At 38.2% G+C, this 25,790-nt stretch overlaps 1 protein-coding gene across 1 annotated transcript; it reads left to right on the forward strand.

Annotated features, from left to right (window-relative positions):
* Positions 1-208: 208 nt before the first annotated feature.
* Positions 209-24,119, forward strand: SPATA4 (spermatogenesis-associated protein 4; the record flags this gene model as incomplete). Its single annotated transcript, XM_051219308.1, has 7 exons — positions 209-215; positions 21,138-21,258; positions 21,297-21,426; positions 21,460-21,578; positions 21,613-21,769; positions 21,810-21,990; positions 24,064-24,119. 7 exons carry the CDS (start codon positions 209-211, stop codon positions 24,117-24,119), a joined length of 771 nt encoding a protein of 256 aa, XP_051066123.1.
* Positions 24,120-25,790: the final 1,671 nt, after the last annotated feature.

Raw genomic sequence — 25,790 nt, forward strand, 5'->3', positions numbered from 1 at the left:
TCCCTCACAGAGTCATAGGTGAGCAAAGTTGAGGAGTTCTATACCAAAACGATACAACAGTTCAATACTCTTTAGTTTTCAGTGATACTCCTATTGAAATTATATCATCATGACTGCCATCTACATATTTAAATAGATTCTGTCAAACGGTAACTAGTAACTTCTTAGTGACCAACAAGCATTACTTTTTGTGACAGAGATTTATTGGATGTCAAGTGAGTAGTAGTCATCATAGAGGTTCTGGGAAGAAATGAACGCTAGTTTATGTTTTAACTTAACATTTGTTCGATATTATATATTTTGGCATCAATTCCACTTATGATTCTCTCAGTATAACATACAGGATGTGTTTTTATGAATTCAGTTTAAAATCCATCTATCAAACGAATATGATATTTGCTGACCAAATATCAAATTTCAATAAAATCGACCTATTATTGAATGTATATGGTTTAGTAGGTTTTTGTCGTGTTTTGGATGGCAAAATAAATTTTCATCTGGAATTTGATTTATCTTTTTCTTTGCATCGTTTTACCAATTTCAAGTACCGGTTTTTCCGGTTATAACAAAAGAAAGCCCTGATTTTAAATTTAACACTATTCGGTACTTATGACTAAGCTATTTCCTCAGTTTCCAGGGAAATGTTGTTCGGTTCCGGAATTCAGACTCATGTTCAAATTTCTCCCCTCCAATCACTTGCAACAGTTTAACATCACGCAAAATGTACCTCAATGGCAAGTCCTGTTAATTTAAGTGGAAGCATTTTGTCAACATTGAGTACTATACAACAAGAATTTCATTATCACTGCGTGATTTATTTGTGTGAAGATTTACAAAGTTTAACGACTCCGATTTCTGAGACACGAGTGCTAATAAATATTAAAGCTGGTTGAAAATTAAACTAGGATAATCACGAAGTTGGTCTGTTAAATTTATCCGCATATTGCAACACTACATTTTACCAGCATTTCAGTGGTACACATAATTCCACAAAAATTTACCCGCCATTGATGAGACTTTTATCGAAGGTCGAAAGTGTAATTAAATGAGAAAGAAAACCACTTTCCTTTTATTCATGCATTCAAATAACTCAGGTCCATAATTATATTACAGTCTTAAAATGTTTCACGTCATTAATATATAATTAAATTATTTTATTGAAGTAGCATAAAGAAGGAAGAAAATCAATCTATCTGAGCAGTATTTTCCCTATAAACATAAATCACCAGAGATATCATAGTTACTTAATATCATCTCATCTAGGTTAAAAATTCACCCCTATCCATATTCGAGTTCTTTGTTTTCTCTGACCTCGAATCCGATTAATGGTACTTAATCATTAATGACCCGAAAAAATCCCTACTGAAATAAAATGTAGGAAAAAGTAACTAGTAGATAATGCATATGCATATATTATCGGTAACATAAAAGCTATGGTTTATACATTAGTCTCATTTTTCTCGCATTGGTTACTTGTTGTAAGAAACAATAAACTGGTTTATATTAATGAACTGTTTTCAGTTATTCAGCCACTGAAAACCAAGAAACAGTGAATAGTGGTCTAATTTCACTCCACAGTATTGCATATCATAGAACTCTTAGACATCGCTGTGACCCTGTAATCTCCATTATTTCAATTCATTGAAGTCGGTCCGTGATAAATTATATTTTCAGTAATAAAAAAAGGATCAGTTGCCTAAAACTGAAGAAAATAAAACGCCGAAGAGACCAAAAATCCAAAGAAAATCTAGTTCATACTTTCTCAAACCACGTTTGAGTTAACAAGCATAAACACTTGAATTCAATATAATAACTCTCATAAATTCAAACTTGGATTTCGGTGACGGAAAACATGATGTGCTCGCTAGTGAATAGCTTCAAGATAGATTTCCCGGAGTTCTAGTGAGAAGCCGTGAACAGTAGAGTTCAATCCGTCTCGGATGGAGACAGTTATCTACCTTAGACAATAAATGAACGGTTGCGCAAGATCATAAAATCCATCAAAGTCAGACATTAACACTGTTGGATCCTGGCTCAGTGATCTAGAGGTTAAGCGTTCATGCGCGAGACCGAATGTTCTAGGTTCTAGTTCAACGTGTAAAACTGTGGATGCGCACTGCTGAGTAGTCCAATACTAGGATGAAGTGACCATTCAATGCTTCCAGGTTTTCAATTATGGTCCAGCTTAAGTTGCCCCTTGATTTCAACTGTTAAAAAAAACATAGTGATCAAAAATTTAATCTCTAAATTGATTTATATGTATATGGTCTAGTGTTGATGTTTGTGGCAAATATAAAAGCAAGTCACTCATGATGAAACATCTTTTGAAATCCTCTGCTTACTTCAATCTGAATGGACATATTTATATGTTTTTTTGTTATGCATGATGATGAAGAACAACGTTTTAATTAATTATTATTGAAATCATGAGCCGATCAACGTGAAACCAACATTAAACACCTGAAAACAACGGACAGCCGTTTATAGCCCAAGCGTAGAACTCTTCGGCAGTTCTCATCTACGGCCCCCATGAGGGACTCGGACCCAGGACTCTTAAAGTCTAAACCACTAAGCCAGCACTCAACAGTGTCAATGTTTAATTTAAATTATTCCACGATATTGAGCGCCCATATTCCATTGTCTTCGGTGGGTAACTGGCCCACGGCCAATACGGTTTAACTGAGTTCATGATTTTAATCAAACTCAGCAATCGCCACAACCCTATACTGACAATTAAGTAATATTCACATAAATTCTTGACTATTAGTGGTGTATAAACCAAAGTTTATTTTTTAACTTGACCTTCTAACAAAATTCGTCAATTAGCATGCTTCTCCTCCTTGATTACACCAATTCATCACATTAAAGTTGCTCACAGTTCCCCTTGTATGTAAGACTGAAAGAAGCAGAAAAACGACTTATGTTATTGAATCAGTTTTAAGGATGATATTGATAGAAACAGCCATTACAGATGGTTAAACAATTAGATTCCTGCGTTCGATTATCAAGGTATATTTTCAATACAACTAATCTGATTGATTGACAAAAGCTTTTCACAAACACTTTGACGTACTCTGTCTATTAGGGTGAAGATTTGTGATGGGTGATTTTGTTGTCTGAGCTGGATGCTTGTATCTGGCGCTTTTATTATTCTTCTAAGCATCATCAGCATAAACTTCAGATAAAACCAGGTATGCGGACTTCCTGAAGTATCACTAGCAGTGACTATGAGGTTGTTCAAAAGAACAATGAAACCTGCACGACTAAATAATCCATCTCAGAAGAAGAAATCCCACTACAATCTGTTGAATATCAAACTGACTTACCTGTTTTTAGATCTCATCAAGTACTTTTAATAACATTGTGGGAACTAATGAACAACAATCTAACTTTGTAGGCATCGTTACCAAGGTTTGACTTGATAATTTCGAATAAATTCAGCATTGGGTAGATTGGTATAAATAAATAATATATTTTTTATATCCCTATAAGTAGAAAAATTAGATTTTCCGATGTTTCGTAATTCAGTGTAAGCCACTTCTTCAGAAAATAAATTACTAAATCAAAATTAATCCAAGTTTAATTTGTACAACGGAACAACACAAGAATATTATGTGATCAATCAAAATATAGGTCTGAACAAATCTATGTCATGTCATTTCGGTCAACGTAAATCATAAGCGACGTTCATGTAAATTTTTGTGTGTGTATGTGTGCACTGTTATTGATGAAAGTGTGTGAGAAAGGATAGAGTTTAATTTGTATGTAAGATAATAGTGTGAATTGTGAATAATATCAGACTAGGTGGCTAGGATATATAGTCCAAGTAGGATGTATGGTAAGACCTTCTTTTATATTGAGAGCAGTAGGACTAAGCATTATATGGAACGCTTCAGCTACTCTCCATTCTTTGTAATTGCAACAACCGTTTTGTAATATTTTCATATTTTGAAATCGACTTGGTGGTCGTTGAAAATGGTGTTAACAGCTATTGCCGATTTCATTTGAAGTCTATCCAGTTGTACAGAATTATTAAGTGGTTTCTTTGTGTACCTAATATGTTGTTTCGCGAGATGTCTTGCCAATATAGAAGACATCAGAATTGACACAATCTAATTTGTAGACTCAGTTCTGTGTTGAAATGAAGAGGATTTTTTCTTCTTAGCGAACTAAAGTATTTCGAAGTGTGTTCGTCGTTTTGTAATATACTTTGATTCTGTGTTGTTTTGAGATTCTTTGGAGTTCTTCTGTTGTGCCATGACGGTATGGTAAAACTGCAGTACCAATCCATATTGATTATTATTATTAATATTACGCAGTGGAATGTCTTGTTTTAATATACTTTTAATAATGTTAATAGGAAAATTATTAAATTTTAAGGTGCTAATTACCTTCTTTTCTTCTTTTTTGTTTTTCCTCTTCCGATGAGAATTAGATGACGAGTGATGAAATGAATTTAAAGATGTTCGCGTACGTGATCACTGTAAAACACCTTTGATTGAAGAAATCCTGTTGAAAACTCTCTCGAAGTACCAATATTTGATTACATAATTCATTGACCTCGAAACACCTTATTAAAGCTTTAAAGTTCCTTTTTTTGATGAGAAGTCATAGTTTTACATAGTCCTAGTATTGTAGTGATCAAAAACACTAGTGGGTACAATCGAATGTACAGAACATCTTATTAAGAGAACAATACAGTATATACTTAATTTGCAAAATATCAATTAATTGTCCCAAACTTGACTGTTCCTTTTGTAAATATCAGTCCATCGTCTCAGGTTTCATTGTATCTACTTAGATCAACTGAAATATATATATCGAATGACTTCAACGACATTTTTTACAGCTCAATAGTTCATTTAATCAATGAACCACAGTTTAACCAATTGATACATTAAACGAAAACTATTCAACCAATGCTATAAACGCAAAATAATTCTCCAACTAGAGAAATATACTTTGAATGATATAACAATTACTACATATTCTGGAATAAAGTGACTGTACAATCAAACTATCGTTAAGGTTATTTAGGTTTCATCACAATGATGACGTATTCGAATAAATTTGTAACGAAGATACACAATTTTCAGACCATCGGAATTCAGTAATTGGGTCATCTAACTATATATATGTAAATTTTATTAACTTTTAACATTAATAGGAGAAATCTCAAAAAATTTCCAACTTCTATTCATTTAATAGAAACAGATTCAAATTAAATTGATAAATTTAGATGAATCATAAATAATAGTTCTCAAAGATTTCCTGTTATAAATAGTCATATCAAATGAGTCACATTGTTGGAAGTATTCGAAATTAAACGAAGACTAAAGTTTCGTGATAGTTAGAACATATCATAGATGAACACCTATTTCGTCAGATTTAAACACGTGTCACCCAGTCACACTATATAGCCAATTACAACAGATCTATTGTCACACCAGCTGGTATTCAATAAAATCGACTGAAGAAAACGCTTACAGTAGAGCAAAGTAATGTGACATTAGTAATGGAAAGATAAAAACAACCTTTGATTTATAATTACTTATTGGTTGAATCAGGAAAGTTGATTAGGAGGATCGCAGTTAGCTGAACACTGATTAGTCGAAGAATCTTCAGGTTTCTCTTTCGTGAATTTACTCTTACGGTAATTTAAGATATTTGATCATGTTGCATATTACACATCAACCCTGCCAGTCATTATGGATTCCATATTTCGTTCTAAATTTATTTCATTTAGTTTATGGTTTGGTTGTAGTTTTTGGTGTTTCAATGTGAATATTTTGTGGAGATAGGCCTGACAAGCTTATTTTGTAAATAGTTTTTAATATTATTTGTATTTATTTTGTCAATCTTTCACTGTCTGTATATTTTATCATTAAATGATTGTACCTGTTGTTTTAGTAAATGACCTTGAGCACACTTTCCGTTGTGATACTGACATAACGTGACATACTCTTGCTGGCTAGCAAATACAGAAGCCGAAATCAGCATTGTCCCATTACACCTCTCTCAACGACGGCACTCTCATAGTACTAAATTGTCTCTAGTCGCAGCCAATAACACAGTCATTAAAACTTATGGCAAACAATCACTTATCTTAGATCTCGGTCTCCGCAGACGTTTCACATGGGTTTTCATCGTAGCTGAAATCAAGCAACCCATTCTCGGGGCCGACTTTCTTGGTGCTTACAACCTACTGGTAGAAATGGGGAAAAAGAAACTAATTAACTTATACATATATTAACATTTCTGTTGATCTTTATTAACTTTGTTGATATTTTTTGCGTTTATATGTCGTCTGGTCCACCACAAGTTTGTACCCAAAACGCAGTTTACGATGTTTGTGAACTGGTTTTTAAAAGTGATTTGTATGCCTCATTACTTTTTGCTGAGTTTATTTTCCACGTTTTTAAGAAATCATATTTTAATTGTTTGTGCAAGTTATTCTTTAGATTTCCACTGCTGCCGTCCAAAATTAGCCATTTGATCGTTGCTCACTGTCTGTATTTTTTCCATGGCTAGTTGAAATATGTTTTGTGCATTTTAGTACCATCTAGGTATTTTTGGTGCTCCAACCTCTGCTCCTGTTAAACGATCCTGATGATGGTTATAAATCCATGGGAAAACGTCACCGCTGTTTTGTGCAAACTTTGCTGCCAATAAGACAGCCCGAAAATTCTGCTCTGGTTATGGTTGTTTAGTCGTAGATGCGGACAAGAATAATTCCCATGAATATGACTTCTTGATATCCTTTTCCACTCGGAAACAGGCAGAGAAAATTGTCATGAAAATAAATGAAAAATTATCTGGAGGAGGTTTCAAAATTGAGAATTGACTAATGAACACGGAAGAAGCAAAGGTCTTCTTGCCTGATGTGCATGTCTTTGATAAACATATTAAAGAGTTATCACTGGACCTTAGGCTCAGAATAAGATTTCAGACAACATGTAGTTGAGGAGTCAATGGCAAGGTTGAACTTCATAGTTCCAAACAAACTGAGGATTGAGTAGAAAATTAATGTCTAATTTATTTATGTGATATCACAATTAGTGGAAAATTTTATTTCTGACGTTTCGTTTAATCAACATCATAATGGGTCCGACAGGGTCACATTTGAAGATCGACTCCAAAAATCAAGTGATCGATAATAAAGTTAAATCAAATACAAGTGCACCACCGAAATAACTAAAGCCTTTCATTCACGTTTCCTTATGGTTTGCCTTGTACCCTGGATCCAACATTACATCACGTTTCTTTGAGCCTCTAAAAATTCACAAGCCTGGCTTTCCTTAAGAACCCATAGTGGATTTCACAAATGCTCCCATACATGCACAATCTAAATATCTAGGGAGTATATTGAAGCCACTTCAGAGCAACCTAATTAATGCCGTAAAGGATTCATGTGAAGTTATATCAAAGATCGCATGATTACCCGCCACCAAGAACGAAACAACTCTAGGCTATAATGTTTTATCTTAATACACTAGCATATGATATATGAACAGCCTTCATCAATAGTTTGTTAGAGAATGAAGCGTCGGAAATACAATTTCTACTCATTGGAATATCACAAAAGTATGTTTGTTGTTAAGATGTTTCTAAGTTTTACTATTTTATGCACCGGAGAAGCCTTTGACTAAATGAGGGATTTTATCATCCGGTTCTTCTCTGTCTAACCCACTTCGCCTAATTGGTCCAACCTGCCTTATCTGCTAAACTTCACCTAAGAAAGATTTTTAAGGCCCAGATACACTGTGATCAGGTGCTCAGCAAACCGTATTTGCCAGCCTGACTGAAATGGCTGAATTTTATATGTCACATAGACCGTGTTGCGGTGTCTCAGGGGATTTGGGAAAGGACTGACGGACTCGGCGCTAAGGTAGAGCTACATTTATTCAGTGATGTATCAAACTTTGCCACATAATAGTTATCCGAAGCAATCAATATACTGTATTTTGTTTTGTAACACGTCTCTGGAAGCACCGATCAAACAAGTTACTGTGCCGAGACTGGAGATTGCGGCAGCCGTGTTAATTGTAAGGATCAGTAAGATCTTAGAGAGGAGTATTCCTTGTTTTTCTACTTGAAGTGAATTTTTATGCACAATTAATAATAGTTGTAACGACCGAACTGCCAGTATTCGGTTTGAACGCAGGACTGACGAACCAAAATTTATCCGAATAGGCCAGACTATGTTCTCCTGTATTGCTTCCGAAGCGTTTTTGAGATTCTCAAATTAAATTATAACAAAACGCAAACTCTGTGCTCAATTTGAACGGTTCTAATTTTGGAAATAGAACAAATTATATCAAAAATACAAAGTAACTAAAACGGTACAGCCTAAGCTATACAGTCAAAGGTTTCTCTAATGCAAAGTAGCGCGCTAAACAATAAAAGCAACAGTTAATATCAAAGGGATCGGTATCTGAGAATCAATAAAAATATTCCAAGCAAGATGGGATCAAATATCCATCTGCAGGGATTCCAGCAATCCTCTCAAGCAGACTGTCAAAGGGTTAACAGTCACACACTGAACCACGCCGTGACCTTGAGCTTAGTAAACCACGACATTACTGTCAATAGTCCGGCAACATGCAATAGAAAGTAAGGTAAAGAAAGATAAGTTTTTAATCAAGATCACATAATAAAGGCTCGGATGGGGAAGACTAAAGAACAAAAGGTGTGGTCAAACAAAATCTGAACAAAGGTTAAATTACATAACCGGGAGATGAAACAAATAAATGACAGTACTATACAACAAAAAAGCTGCGAAGGGATTATAATCGTTCTTTTTCTGTCACAATAGTGTTGTATTACATTAGGGGTACTGATGGTTGGTTCAGTGCCTATGTAGTCAATCGCATCAATATTGTGCATCAGTACAGAAAGGTTGAACGATGGAGTTACATAAGATCGTGACAGACCTCAAAAGGTATGCATAAAAAGATCGGTCTCAAACCTTGGTTTAAGTACCCCGCCTTAGTGCATGAGGATTTTCCTGAGATGACAACTGACTGTCCGCAACCTACTGAAAAACATTGAGTTTAGAAAGCCAACTGATGTGGTTAACTTGAGTAGCACTAAACATAGCAGTTCCCCTATTCTTTCCCATTACTCTGAGCGGATGAAAGTATTTAGCTCTGTAGCCTGGTTTAGGAGGTTCATCAAATTTTTAGTGACTCTACGTTCACCGATTCGTTAAAGATCTCTTCACCTGAAGTACTTAAAGGTCAATGAGCTTGGAGTTGTGGAGCGTAAAGTTTTAATAATAATAATAATAATAATATATTTCTGCATGTGCAGGTACACACCGTTTTTACAGGCATGATCTATAAATTACAACATTTGTTGGTTCGCAAAATGCTTCCCAACTTATTAAGTTTATAGTTGTTATAAAGTGATATCGTAGAGCGCTTGCTGTAAACTATGACCTTGAGAGGACGCGTACGTTAAGTTTGCTCCAAACGTCAGAAGTTTCATAGCTGTGCTCTCAGAGCAAGATTCTGAAGGAGAAAAAAAAAAGAAAAAGAAACAGAGGAGCAGCAAGGCACTTGGATATGAACGCCAAAGGTTGCTTAACATTGTGTAGTAGAACGGACAGAAGTATAATAAATTAGAATAAATTCATATTATGTCTTGTTAGAGTGAAGTGAAGTCAGAGGCTCCATATTAGAGAATGTACTAATAAAGAACAACGAGTTGTGATGTTTAACAAGTTGGAGTAAGCTCACATGAAGGAAGGGAAGTCAAGGTTGGTACAAGGGAGGCGATTTATTAGAAGGGTGTGTATATAGAGGGTGAAGTGTTAAGAATACTAGTGACTATATCTTTTTTTGTCTTTTTTCTTTTCTTTTTTTGTCCATCCGATGTCAGCCACGCAATCCTAGTGTAAGAGTCCGAGTTAGCATGTTATAGGTTGTCTTAGTAGAATAGCTAATCCAGCATATTATTGGAAACATGAGTCTGAGTGGTGAGCGTAGGAAGACAATCTATATCTTAGATTGACTGTCTTATTCTCAATTATAAAGAGCCTGATACATACAAAATGTTCTGTCCCCACAAACACGGGTGGATTGAAGTTATCGCCCTCACCATCAATGCTTGCTGGTCAGTAACTCCACCCTCCCTCCTTTTGTGATGTTAGGCTCATTTAAGCTTATTTTTGTATATACGTCATACCTCACACAATCCTCTGTTTCACAACTTGTTGGAAAGCACTATTTCTATAAGTACCATTTTACAAGCTTATCAGGCAGTTACAAGCTGTGGACTGTGGGTAAAGCATCGATGCAGTGCCTCTGTTGACTATAGTATAAAGTATAGTTTGCCAAACAGAGTATAAGCGTTAAGAAGGGTATATTGTAGGATAGTTGTTTATTTAAGCAGGCGGAAAATGTATAGAAGTATGAGTTGTGGATAAGGGAACGAGTGGAGAAATAATATTAATTGCTAGTCAACATAGTGTACAGAAGAGTAAAAAGTTAATATAGGATAAACAGGAAGGAACTCACAGTAACTTGGTGCTGATGTTATTTTCTGTTGTCTTAACCAGTTGATTGGTAACAGGTTTCATAGATGCAAGACCACTGGTAGTAGGCAGCCGATTGTGGGGTCCTCTTGACTTTTAGGGTGGTAATGAGAGTCCCTTATCGACCGAGTTTAGTTTAACAGTAATAATAGGTCCAGTGAGTTACCTGTCTACTTCAAGTGAAGAAATGGGGTGGAAAAAGTAATTAATACAACTGCAAAGTAGGAAAAATAAGGCAAACTGAACTTGAAGTCCATTTTGGTCTAGACATGGAGAGAGCCTATGATGTCTGAGTGGGGTGCAGATGTGTTCGTACGTGCAAGATCAGTGCGAGTGAGGACTTGATCAAGCAGTTTCACAAACGTATGTAGTTCATCTGCCATGCGAGTCTCGGAAGGAAGACTGTTCCATATTATTGCATACTTGGTGAGGAAGAAGTTTTCCCGAGTTTTTGATCTGTATTTCTCAACTTTGACCGTAGATACTTTGTTTCGAAGTTCGTATTCATGTGAATCTCGGGCAAGAATTATCTGACATGTTGAGTAAGTAAGGTTTTTGAGTAGTTTGAAGTAGAGAATCAAATTAGACCTAAGCCTTCTCTCCCAAAGGGGTGCTATTCCTAAGATTTGGCATCGAGAACTGTAGTCAATGACCGAGTCAGTCTTAAGTACTTTGCGGGTGAAGTCTCGTTGTATTCCTTCCACCTTTAGTATATCAGATAGACGTAGGTTTGAAAATAAGAACGAGCAGTATTCAACGATAGGTCTTACACAAACTTTGTAAAGAAGGATTTTAGATTCATTTTGATAGAAATTACGGAGAATGAAGCCAAGCAATTTCCGCATTTTGGATGCTTTGGCTGAGATGTGTTCAGAGAAATTAAGACTGTGTGAATAATGTACCCCTAGGTCAGTTACTGATGCCAGTCTGGGGAGTGTGTGATCGCTAATTGTTAGTTTCATTTTAAGAGACGTGTCTCCTATACATAACCAGCCGCATTTCTCTATGTTGAGCTCTAACCTCCAGCGTTTGCACCAGTCATCTACCATGTTGAGTTCATGTTGGATTGTTTGCATAGTACTGCGTAAATCGCAAATGTCAGTTTTATAGATGACTTTTAAGTCATCGGCATAGAGGTAGGTCTTACCTGTGCTGAAACACCTGCATATATTGTTGATGTAGATTATAAAGAGCAATGGACCCAAGACACTACCCTGCACAACACCACTGGTTATCGGTCGAGGTGTAGATGTATTAGAGTTAATCTTGGTTATTTGATATCTGTTCGTAAGAAAAGACTTGATCCATTGCAAAAGGGGATTTATAATTCCAACTGACTTCAGCCTGTTGATTAGAAGATTATGAGGTACTTTATCAAAGGCTTTCTTAATATCGAAGTATAGTATAATAACTAGTTTCTTCTGGTCACGCATACGAGTAACCTCGTTAAAGAAGTCTATCAGGCATGTACTGCACGACCTTGTTCTAATGAAGCCGTGTTGTGACGGGTCTATTAGATCTTCCTTGAGTAGGTGATCAGATAGTTGATTTTGTATCACTTTTTCCATTATGCGTGATATGACTGGAGTGATATTTATAGGTCTGTAGTTTTCTACCAGGTTTCTCGGTCCGGATTTGTGTTTGGGAAGAACATACGTTACCTTCCAGGTTTCCGGATATGTACCTGTCTCTAAAGATAATGTGTATATTTTGAGTAGTAGCGTCTGTATGTCCGGCCCTGACATTTTATAAATGATTGAAGGGATGTCATCGGCACCAGAACTCGCATTTGGCTTAAGGGTTTTAATGGCGGTATGTATATTCCTAATGTCGAAGTTTATGGTACTAAGATAGTTTTTGCCGGTGCAATTTATGTCGATATCTGGGGCATCAGATGTATTCCCATTGTGAGAAAACCATTCACTTAATAGTTCACATATGACGGTTTGGTCATTATACGTTACTCCATCGTGCAGTAAGGAGTGAATGTTGTTGTCTGTGTTCTTTCTTATGCGTTTCGTGAGGAGACGACATAGGGCTTGGGCTTTAGATGCAGCAGCGAGCGCAGTACGTTCCTCTACCTGTTTATGCTTGTTGTGTTGACTTTGTACTCCGTCTATTACAGAGTATATCTGGTGCAGGGCACTGAAGTCTTTTGATATATAGTACATCCTTTTCAGTTTTCTCAATTTAGACCTAGTCTTTTGGTTTATATAGGGAGTAACTGTTTTAAAACCAATTTTAGAGGGTATAGTAGTGTCTAGTGCAGATTTGGTGGTGATATTGAATATTTCTAATGTTTCTAAGAGGTTATTACTGGTAAAGAAACTGCCCCAGTCAGAGTGCTTTATTAGAAATCGAAAGTTTTCCCAGTCAGCGTTTGCATAGTCTCTATATTGGAATCGCGTTTTTAATGTCTTTAATTTGTTGCATATGGCAAGAATCGGAAGGGTGCAGAGGACTATTTTATGGTCGCTGTTGTGAAACTTTTCGCCAACCACCATTGATGTTGGTGTGACATTATGACAGAATATCAAGTCAAGAATGTTGTGATTTCGTGTAGGCAGGTGTACATGTTGTTGCCAGCCGTGTATGTCTAAGGACCTAAGTATGCTTTCAAAGCACAATGGGCCAGAATGTGTCTTCCAGTTGATGGTGGGAAGGTTGAGATCACCACATACAATTTTGTATGTGAAGTCAAGCGAGGCAGCCTGAGCAAATGACTCACTTATAATAGTGTCAGTTGAACTTGGAGTGTTAGGAGCTCGATATATGCATCCGATTAGTATTTTACATTCATGAGTGTGCACAGTAAGCCATATCGATTCAGGAAGTTTGCTGAGGACGTGGTCGCTGTAGGTTTCCGCTCTCAAGTTTTTTGATACATAAACGAGACAACCACCACCCTTCTTGGTGACTCGATCACAGCGGAAGAGCTCATAGGTGTCTATTTGTAGAAATGTGTCTGTGGTATCGGAGGACAGCCAACTTTCCGTTATCAAAACAAGTGAGGGGTTGTTTAAAAGCAATAGGGTGCGTAGGTAAGTCATCTTACTTTGTACAGATCGAGCGTTGATTAACATAAGTGTCAGGTACGGTGACTGTTTGTCTAATAGAAGGGTATGATGTAAACCGAGTGGTTTGTCTGTTTTGCCATGAGAAAAAGAAGAATTGGGAGCGTTAACTCCATATTGATGAGTGTTTAGTTTATTACCAGTAGGGTTAATGCAAGAAGGGTAGTCGGGTGTGGTTTTGGTGAAAGAAGTATGTCTAAGAGTGGAAGGTAGAGTCGAATGATTAGGTAATGTGTCCGGGGAATGATCAGGGGTTCAGTCAAGGAGTTTTCAAGACTAGAGACAGTTATCGAAGTTGAGTAGGATGTGCTACTCCCCATTAAATCGGAGTATATAGATGGTTTCAGAATAGTGGGATTGTCGCCCTCAACATTTGGAGACCCCATAGCAGTAATGTTGAGGGGAGAGAGATAAAAAAGGATGAGATAGTGTGCATGTCGAATTAGGGGGACTAAACCGTTGTATTGGGTGGCTTGACTTAGATAGTACCTAGAATCTGTAGGTGGGTTCCCAAGTAGGCCAGCATTATGGCTTCCTCGTGTGCGGTGGGCAATTTTAGTCCTATTGTGGTTAGTTGGGGAGGTTGTATGTTTTTGGTAAGGGATGAAGGAATGCCTGTTATTGTTGCCAGGAGAGGTGTTTCTGTTGTGTATAGTTTTGTGTTGGTTCATGGGGCTTACAAGGTTGACACCATATGACTTATGGGTATCACGTGTGGGTGTGGTTCTTGTCGAGTGTCGTTTCACATTAGGATGAGTGGGTGTTGCCAGTTCACTATGTTTGTTGTAGGGCATTCTATTACTATGAGAAGGTGCATGTTTTGGGTTAGGGGTGCTGGAGTATTGGTGGGTTTTTACGGAGAGTTTGGTATTTTTCGCACAGCGGTGTCTGCGGGTCTGTAGCTGTTAGCGCGATCCCTGAGAGGATCATTTTTAGGCATTTTATAAGGGCCGCTAGGGTAATATTTGGACGCTATTGAGGCATAAGTGGTTTGGCATTTTGGGGTAGCTGAGTGTCTGGGCTGAGGGTGAGTGGTTGTAGCTGCTTTATGTGCGGTCTTGTCCTTAGGACTAATAGCAGTGTCCGACGTGCCTCCGTTTTTGGGGGCAGTGTATGATATTTTAGGATTTGTGCAGTGACAAGAGCTGTGGCTGCCACGGCTACGTAAGCTGGGTTGATCAGTTTGTGTTCCATTGCAGATTCGACGCTGGATAGCGGTCCTGTCATGAATGATCCTAATCTTTTTAAATGTTGGAATACGCCTCAGTAATGACTGACTATTGAGGAGGTGATTAGCTTCAGTGGTGCTACCAAACTGAAATAGAATGGGACAGGAGGCTTTAGTGTGTGCCTTACGTAATCTTCTTGTTACACACCAAGATTGCGACAATCCACATTCTTGTAGCAGAGTATTTTTAGCAATCTTTATGTTCGTACTATCAGGTATATTATACACAATAACATTCTGCATACACTGAAGTCTTTTCAACACTTCAGATGATATATGGTCAATTACTTTTTCAGTGTTTTTTATAATTTCCAGATCGGGATTTTCTGGAACACTGATTAAATATTTGTAAGGTAATAGGTCTTGAATAGTTTGGGTGAGGCTAAGTTCTGTTTGGCTGCTTTTAGGTCTACCAGTGGTGAGATTATCGGAGTTTATATCAAAGTTTCTAAGGTCGATATGGTTACATACAGGCCTGTTGCAGGTGTCTAGCGGATGTTCACTTTGTGCACACTTAGTTGGGGGATGGGGTATATGTCTGGGTGAGTAGTCAAGATCTACATCACCGGGCTGGCTATTGTAGGCAGGCTTACATGTACTCCGTGGGCCGCTACTCAGGATGGCCGATTGTGAGATGGCTGGGTGTTTGGGGTCAACAGCACTGTCTAAATACTGCTCACAACATGTGGTGTTTTTGTTTGGACTGACAAATGATGTCGACTCTAACGGTATGTGACTGCTCTTATTTATATCGACAAGCGAGATGCAAGGTAGTGATATGTCTTGTCCAAGTAAACGGTGCACGTTTAGTGTGGCTGAGGGAAGATCAGAGTAGGATGCAGACTGATCAGTGTGTTTATAAGGTTTCACATTATTCGCTTTAGTGACTGATTTAGATCTTTTGCAGGTGCTATAGGCATCAGGAGAGATTATATGTTTTTTAGATGGCCTGGACATTATTGGAAGTAATGTAAATACAAAGTTTAATTAGGTGGACGGCGATAGTTGTAATTTAACTTAGTGAACGTGTAAAGTTTTATGGCAGGATCAGACCCAGTATTAGTTAAGAGAAAATATATTAACGTTAATTGGTGATAGAGATAGCGTGAGAATTAGCAAGATTAATTTATGACGTTGAGTTCCTAAATAAGGTGTCAAGTTGATAGAACCCTATCAGTGACGAATTATTTATCGCTATTAAGTGTTACAATAAAGAGAAAAACTAATAGGAAAATAAAATAATACCACGTGAAAAAAAGTTACAACCTTCAAAAGCGCGCGCGAGTGCAAGTAGAAGTGTATGGAGAAACAATAAGTGGATTTGAAAACAAAGGTAAAATAGGTAAACACAATGATCTGAAGGGATTATTGCTGATAATACTAGATGAATCGCCACATGCTGTACGTCTCTTGAATTACTCAAATTTCCCAAGTCATTGTAAATAAGTCATCCAATTGCACTCTGTTAGGAAAGAGAGAATAATATAGGCTTTTGTCCGATACAAACTAAAGATGTCCAATTTAGACGCGCGCTTTTCGAACGGGAAGTTTAGTCCTAACGTGATTTGCATATATCAAACTTTTGCTGTGTTCTTACGCAACAAAAGTACCATTTCAGCTCTAAAGAATCTATCCTGAGCTATACGTTTGGTAGATTGCTTTTTTTGAGTTTCACCATATATAATAGTTACCTGTGGTTTTGCCTCAGCTCACTATTCGGTTTTTTTTGTTTTTCACGTATAGACGAGTTTCAGTTTATGTCACTCGTTTTTACCTATTTTTGTCCGTTTTCAGTGTGCTTTTTAGTGTTTTTTTTAAAGGTCTTAGGCTTTTGCAAGCATCTATAACTTAGTTTGCTTCAACACAGTCATGAAAAACTCATGCAAACGTCCGGGATGCCGTCTTGCTGTTACAACTGGCATGCAGTGCGACAACTGCAAAGGTTGGTTCCACGAAGCATGCACAGATCTGACAGCAACTGCTTACAACAGACTCAGCAAATCAGAGCAAAAGTGGGTGTGTGTCACGTGCAGCACGGACGCAGTAGTCTTGCTGAGTAATATCATTGTCCTACTGATAGGTCTTCGGAACAAGTTGTCAGTTAACTTGGATAACGATAGTAAAAAAACCGGTAGACAAACAAGAGCGTGCGACGGATACAAAAATAGGGTTGCCGATAGGTATACCACCGATGGAGCATCCGTCAACACTAATGATGACGTGTCGAGGCTCAGCACCATCATTACGTCGACGGTACTAGACTCCTTAAGCAAACTCGGGTCTCCCAGCTTAGGGTCCCTGAACACAACAGTGGTTCCCAAAAACCCTGTAGGTGATTCGACCCACGTTAAGAGAGCCCAAAAGAACCAGGCATCACTGCCTAAGCCGAGCAACTCAAGTGTTGCTGTACGGAAAATAACTGGTGATTTGGTCGCACAGTCTACCCCCAAGACTGTTCGTCCGGTCAACAAAGAGCCCAAGACACAAAAACGCGCACTGACCTCCAAACAACAAGTTATTAAACCTGAACCCATCGTGAAATCTGGTAAATTAACAACAGTTCGTGACGATTCTCTCATTATCATGAACCTCGTTGACAATCCTGATCTTCCTCTCAGTCTGCAGGACAAAAACGACAGGATGCTCTGGGGTGAATTGAACAAGAAGCTCGAACTTCCTAGAATAGAGCCTTTGACGGTCACCCGGCTCACTCGAGGAAAGGATTCTAAGCATCTAAATCACCCGAGGCTTCTCCGAGTAACACTTAAGAATGCTACCGACGTTGAGGACGTCTTGCTAGCAAGTCACTTGTTGAAATCCGATGGTAACGTAGAAATATTGCTCGACATACCGTACTCTGAGCGCAATATCATACGGAACATCCCTAAAGAATCTCGTGAGAAGTTTTTCCGCGGAAGAAACGTAATTAAACAAGGTTTACCGGAAAATGCAGACCCTACTCAACCAAATTCTGACATCAGGGAATGGAAATTCATCAAACAGTCCTTGAGGCTCAAACACATACTGACTCAGCATGTGACGAGACTAGCCAAGAAGGACGGTGATCCTAGACCTCGTCTAATGAAGATAACCTTCCCATCTTCCCACATGGCGGCTGCAGTTCTGGAAGCATTTCGTGCTAATAGACGTCGATTGCCACCTGGAATCCACATGCACTCGGATAGGCCATATGAAGCTAGGACCAAACACAAAGGCAAGTTGGAGCTGACCATTCCACTTGTGGACTGTCTAATGATAAAAAAACGTGTAAAGTACAGGGCCTACCACCTCGGCAAACCTCATATAGGTGGGCTACCTGTCCATTCACATAAGGCTCATACAGAAAAACAGGACGACGCTCACGCGTTCCAAATTGAAAGCATAAACTGCTTATATATGAACGCCGCGAGTCTACCAAACAAACTGGATGAATTACGTGAACTTAGCAACGCTAATAAGGCCCATCTGATAGGAATATCTGAAACCTGGATATCTTCTCAGTTCTCGGACGAAGAGTTAGCATTACCTGGGATGACTTTGTTCCGCAACGACAGAAAAACAGGATTTGGGGGCGGAGTAGCCATATACATAAGCTCTTGCTTGGAGGTGCACCAAGTTCACAACCTCGAGTTTAACAATCTTGAGGAATCCATATGGTGCTCCGTAAGATTGTCTAGTACTTCGAGGTGTCTAGTCGGAGTCATTTACAGAAAGCCAACTGCCGACATCGAGTACGATAGTCGTATGCTGGAAGGACTATCCCGCTCTACCCGTCTCGGTTTCACACACATCCTGATTCTGGGGGACTTTAATCTCCCTAGAGTCAACTTCGCGGAACACACGTACACTGGAGGCGACAACTCAATTGAAGCTCGGTTCTTCAACCTCATCGATGACTTGGGCTTACATGAAAATGTGAGGTCGGCAACTCGTTGGAGAAACAGTCAGACACCATCGCGCTTAGACTGTGCATTCACAAACGAAGAATTCCTAGTTGACAACCTCTCAATCCTGGCTCCTCTGGGAAAGAGCGATCATGCCGTCATAGCCTTCAGTTTTGTCATCAAAACTAAGCTAAGGTATCCCAACAATAATTTGCGTTGGAATTTTAAACGGCTGAATGTGCCAGCTCTACATGACTATCTACAACAGGTGGTTTGGGATGTTCACCCTCAACTCGATGTGGATGGTCATTGGGACTTCCTACTGCACACGCTCTTATATGCTACAAACCATTCAGTTCCTCAAACGGTTCTCAAAAGCTGCAAGCCACCTACAGTAATCAAGAACCGTACCCTTCGCCTGCTAAGCTGCAAAAGGCACTGCTGGGTAGAATACAAACGAACTGATAACGACGGAGCGTATAGACAATATAAACATATCAGGAACATATGCACGAAGGCTATAAGAGAATATAGACTTCAGTACCAGACAAAGCTTATTTACAAGTTTGCCTCTAACCCTAGAAGCCTATTCCGTTATGCAGCCTCTCTTCGTCAAGCCAAAACAGGAGTTTCTCAACTGCTAGGTCTTAACGGCCCGACCAACAACGATGGCGACGCCGCTGACCTTCTGGCGGCACATTACTCTCAAACATTTCAACCGGCTGACATCAACTTTACTGACGACAGTTTCATCTGCAATTCCACAGGACTTTCCGAAGTAGACCTAAGCGCTGACTTGGTGTTCCGGAAACTGCAGCACTTAAGATTAGATACTTCTTCTGGCCCGGATATGGTTCATCCTGCCATACTGAGGGAGGCAGCCTCAATCCTGGCAACGCCACTTAGCGTGATGTTTTCTCACTCGCTTAGCCGGGGCAAATTACCGGAAAATTGGAAGTTGGCTCACATCACACCAATTTTCAAAGGTGGTCGACGCAATGAACCTTCAAGTTATCGGCCGGTGGCTCTTCTGTCATTACCTTCAAAACTCATGGAGTCCCTGATATGCGACGGTTTAAATGACTATCTACTGTCCTTAAATTTCTTCTCACCCCAACAGCATGGTTTCAGGAAGGGTTACTCTTGTATAACCAACCTGCTGACTGCGGTGGACAGGTGGACAAGCATCCTCGATTGCAAGGGAAAGGTTGATGTCATTTACCTTGATTTCTCAAAAGCTTTTGATAAGGTTAACCACTTGTGTCTTATCAACAAGCTCAAACGACTAGGTATCAAACCACCCCTAATCGATTGGCTTACTTCATACCTAAAAAATCGACTTTTTAAGGTTAGGGTTAATTTCACTTTATCTCAGGTTATGGAATGTCCTAGTGGGGTCCCCCAGGGCTCAGTACTAGGGCCTCTTCTCTTCTTGATCTACATAAATGATCTTCCTCAACAGGTAACGTCAGATTTATTACTTTTTGCCGACGACGTGAAACTTTGGAGAGAGATACGCAACCAAGACGATATACAGGCACTTCAGGAGGATCTGACTCGACTTCAAAGTTGGGCAGACGATAACGGACTTACCTTTATTAGTTCAAAGTGTAAAGTAGTCCATCTGCGACATGTTGCAAACTACAGTTACAACTTAGGAAGCTCCTCTCTAGTAGTATCCCAAGTCGAAAAAGATTTAGGAGTCCTGGTGCCCCATGATTTAAAGTCTTACGCTAACTGTGACAAAAATGCCTTCCGAGCAAACCTTGCACTGGTAACGTTGAAGCGCATTTTTGGACAGTTTGACGGACGAACTTTCCGTACAATCTTCAATAGTTTCATCCGTCCCCATTTAGAGTACGGAAACATAGTACTCCCTCCCTCACTCCAAAAGGACAAGGTCACTTTGGAGCGTATCCAACGGCGAGCCACGAAATCAGTTCGAGGACTCAAATCTAAACCTTACGAAGAACGCCTCCATTCACTAGACCTTTACCCATTAGAGTGTAGGCGTCTTAGAGGTGATTTATTAATGGCTTATAGTATTCTTAACACTTCTGGACATCCTCTTAAACACCTACTTAAGCTTAGTCCGAATAATAACCTAAGGGGTAACACCCAGAAACTGGAAACACAACATAGCAAGACGAAATGTAGACACAACTTCTACTCCTTAAGAGTTGTCAAAATCTGGAATTCGCTGCCAGCCGAGCTAGTCCAAGCGACTTCTCAGGAGTCCTTCAGAGGCAACTTGACCTATTCTTAAGGACCAAGGACAGCATCACAGTATGATTTACCAATTTCTTTTCCTCTTTTATTGTTAACATACCTAGGTTCCTGCCTGGAGGATTTGGTGATCCCCTGCTACTAGACACGGAAGCCTGTTAAGCGAAAGCTTCTTCTATTCCGTCCAGAACCATTTGAACCATTTGAACAAAGTTGCTACTATAACAACCTTATGGCGGAAATACCACGTGAAGTGCTACGTTGGCTACTAACATTAGATATTAATCTGGAACACAGAAACCTAAAATGGTTAGCATCAAATGCATTTACCATAAACTGACGAATAGGTGTGTTTCCAATGGTATTCTAGTGGCTGAAATTTTGCACAATTATCAACCAAAAACGGTGAATCTTGGGAAATTTATTGATGGACAGAGTATAAAAGTCAAGCTACATAACTGGAACATGATTCAAGAGGTTTTTAACTCAATAGTTTTTTAGTCACCCTAGATACTACAACGTTTGTGCGTCTATCTGCCACCAGATATTATTGAATGTGCCGCCCATAACAAAAGAAATGCAGGAATTATTCTTTTGACCACTCTTCACGAAATATTTTCAAAGAAGAAGTACGATATCTATATTCCAGTTACAAAACCTTAGAGTGAAGGAAGGCCTAGCAAACTTCGACCCCACAGATCTAGAATACCAATTTTCCTTACCAATCTATGCTAGATCATGTCTAGCGAAGTTCATTAAAGATAACCTAACTTCTTCAGAAATGGAGACTTCACCAGATCTATTTACTAATCAAAAAAAGGTAGAACTTATTTGCACATGCATATGAATCATTTTCATAGGTTCAACTGTTAGCTCTGGCCTACAAGAATATGAAAATTACTGAGAGAATGGAAGAACCATGGAGATTTAAAGTATCACGGTCATTAGCGTCACAATGTCAACGTTCTGATTCGTCAAAATCAAACAAAAAGTCACATGCTGAAGGTGCAGGCACTATGATGTGCAGTGAGCCAATTGATGGTAGGTGTCGCCTTCGCGTTTTCTCATGTTAGTCCAAGAAATGTTAGACGTTAATCCTTTTTGACGTTTGCTCCTTGAAAGACGTTGATGGTGATGAAGTGCTTACTGAGGAGTCAAATTAATCTCACTTTGTGAAACAAAACATAAACCCAAATCGATGTTTTTCTAAATGAATAACGAGTAAAGGAACAGACACGATTCGCTTTGTTACCAACTAGTGCTTTTTATCTTTTCTACACACAGATGCACCGGCAACTTTGAATAGTTGAACAATTGACTAAAGTAAATAAAATTACTTTAACAAAACATTTCCGTCTACATTTAGACCTTCTCTGACGTTGTCTTAGTCTAGTAAGAAGACTTATACCTGAGTTGCCATATTTTCTGAATTGATATAAACTATGGATATTTCCCATCTAAGTTACTAACTTTTTTATCCACTTGGTTATGGGTTGTTGTTAAATAAATCAGAACAGTGGGCTAGAATTCGGAATAGATACGAACAGTCATCTGGTGGCTAAATAAGATTAAACTTGAAACGGACTAAATAAATTTACACTTGGTGGATTAGTTACACTAACAGTAAGCTAGCTGTTTAAGTCATAATTTAAACATAATTCAGTGTTGTTTGGGGTAAGATAAATATTGTGTATAGTCGTGTTTGATCACAAATTAACGAAACCTGAATCATCAGATTACGGTTGAGTTGTTCACATCCCAAGACCGGAAGGTACTGTGTGACCACTTGCATCACTATAAGTATGCACTGCTATGGAATCACAGATTGTTAGTTCCCTAACTTATTTCAGTTCATCATATCAATTAACTCCAAACTGAAGTTCCCAATAGCCTCTTGCCCTAATCATCGCAACCTATTTTGTTGAGGCGAATTGGATAGTCATAATAAAAACCTTTTAACTTAAAACATGCGACTTGATGTTTTACGTGAAAAAGCACAAAAGATACGGATCTATTTAACTCCCAAGAGATAAGCGATCATAGAGCTGAGTATGAGAAAGCATAACTGTAATGATTCTACCCCGTTTAATCTATGCTTCTGAAAACCACATGATTTTCGCAGATAAATGAAACCAATGAAGTGGTTTATACAGCCAAATAGCTACAAAGTACCCCTTATATAAACAACGTACAACGCCAAATTCTAAATGATACTCAGCAATTACCGTCTGACTGTATTGGAGCTACGGTCATTTTAAACTAAAAACCGTATGAAAATGATTAAACTAAACCTATTAGTAAAATCTCAGAAAAATAGACGTTATTAGAACCGAACATTCTGAAAAACAAAGATCGATACAAATGAACAGCAGAAGCCTTTTCGGTCAGATAATCTGAGATAAATAATACATGACAAAGTCCTAATAAGTTGTTTAGAATTTCTCCAAGAAAGATAATACTATATGCCTTTGAAACGGTGATAGAGATTATCTTATTCCAGACGAGTTAAATAATCCCAGTTTTATTGAAGATTGGAAGTGTTATTATTGATAAGTGGTGATTACTATGTTTAGGTGTTTATTTCCTGCATCCACGAAATATATCTGGCACTAATTACGCAATGATCATGTATAAATTCATGAAGTTTTGAGTCATTGCGAATACAGGATTGCTTCCTCTTAGTATTCATCACTTCACAGCAAACATTACAGAGAGGGTCATATTTGACCTGATAAGACATGGTATTAGACCAACTTGTCAGAAGAGATATTACACAAAGTGGCAAAGTATCAAGTAGAGACAAATTAAATACAGGATGCTTCAAAGATTAAGATGAGGTAATAGGTGTACCAGACTCTCACTTATTTATCCGTAACTTGAGTATCAGCAACATGATATTTACCAGACCTTAAAACTGGTTGGGTTGGAAGAGTTTGGTAACAATTAAATGATAAAATCCGATTGCGATTACTCAGTACTAAGATGAATATAGGGGTAGGTGCAACTACTCAAAATTTGCGAAGTTATGCATGACCTTATTCTTTTTTAGAATCTACATCCCATAAATCCTCATGTAAACAAAACCAAACTGCCTATTCTCTATCTTTTTTTCAGAAACACTATTAAACGATGATGTAATAACAATCCAGCCAAAGCAACAAACTTTATGAGTAAATCTGAAGTGGCAAACCCGTAAATCATATTGTTATGGTTATTTGTCATAAACCTCACTGACTTTTATTTCTATTAACGTCATAAATATTCCTTAGATTTTAGTGTATTATTCTCCATGCCATCGAGAACAAAATTTAGGCATGTGTCGGCTAAAACTTCGAAACTTGTGATAGCACAAGATTGGAGAAATGAAATATGCCAAGTGCTCGTTTATGATAATTCAAGTTTGTAAGACTGTAATGTCCTTGCTTCGTTGATCGAACACCTCGATAACCGTTATAATATAAACCTGAATGGTGTTTGAAATCAGAAGGCAAAGAGAAGCGATAACTGCAGTTTATTTGCGGATAGGGCAGATCACAAAAATATAAGCACATCGAGTTTGAAGCGGGGGCGAATAAGTAAATGCGAGAAATTACATAGGCTAATTTGCAGTCAAATTGCATACGGGTGCAGCAAAAGCTAATATGATTTGAGTACATACATACATGGGGAAAAGGATGAATCATCGAGTGATATATAAGCAATCAACATTTTAGTAAGTGACGTGTGATCATAACGGTGCAAAGAAATACGTGAATTGTTACTGTTCAAATTACATCGTCTGTTAAGTAAGTTAATAAGAGGGCTGCAAGATAGTTGTTATCAAACCTCCGAACCGTGATACGGGCTACCTACGTGTGGTCCTTATAAGGTCACACGTTAGACTTAGGTTTATTTATACACCTGGTATTCGCAGCACTCAGTATATAGTAGTCTCCATAGTATCTAAATGCCTTAGTCAAAAAACCCATTCCTTTGGACACGCAAAATAAGCTACCACAAGTATATAAACGTCAAGTACTTGGACATAGAAATGATGCGTTATCTTTTTAAAACTCATAATCCTTAACTTCGTCGCGATATCTAGTACTCACTAACACATTTTCTCCAAAAATTCGCCCAGGAAACCACTGAATTTATGCTAACATAAACAGCATAATATACAGTGACCCTTCCGAAATGAATACATCAGACAAAACCAAGACTTAGAACGGAGCTTTCGAATTCATCCATTCAGTACCTTAAAGATCGAAGATGACAGACGAATCGACAGCACACAGTAACAAAATAATCAACCAATAACATCCCAAACAATTCAAGGACGACATAACTGAAGTATTAAGGTACCTATAACCGACTCTAGAGAATTGGAACATAGAAAACCAAAAAGACACCTCGAAATATTGCCACATGTAGCCTACGTATGTGGACAATTTATTTTAATCATGTGCGACCGGCCAAAGTCCTAGGCAGAAAATCCAAGAACTTTCACATTATGCTTAACGTGCCCTGAAATATAATCGTATGTGAACATAGTGACGGCTTAATGATTTAAGTATAATCTGGCCCACAAGTTTTGGGCAATCATTTAGTGTAATTACTCTGTTTGAAAACGGTGACTCAGTCAACTACGTAGGAATACATTTATCTAAATAAGTCGACACGTGTCGACTTGCAAATGTGCTCGCTGGACTAACAGAACGATGATACCAGCTATGATATACAAGTCTTCAAGCAGCATTTAACAGCTGAACGTTCAGACCATCAGTAGTCCGGAAGCAGTTTCTTAGTGCCGACTTCTATATCCAAATAGAAATCTAAGATTAAAAAAAGGGATAGTCCGT

The sequence above is a fragment of the Schistosoma haematobium genome, chromosome 4, assembly GCF_000699445.3.
Source record: "Schistosoma haematobium chromosome 4, whole genome shotgun sequence".
In the NCBI taxonomy this organism is placed as follows: domain Eukaryota; kingdom Metazoa; phylum Platyhelminthes; class Trematoda; order Strigeidida; family Schistosomatidae; genus Schistosoma; species Schistosoma haematobium.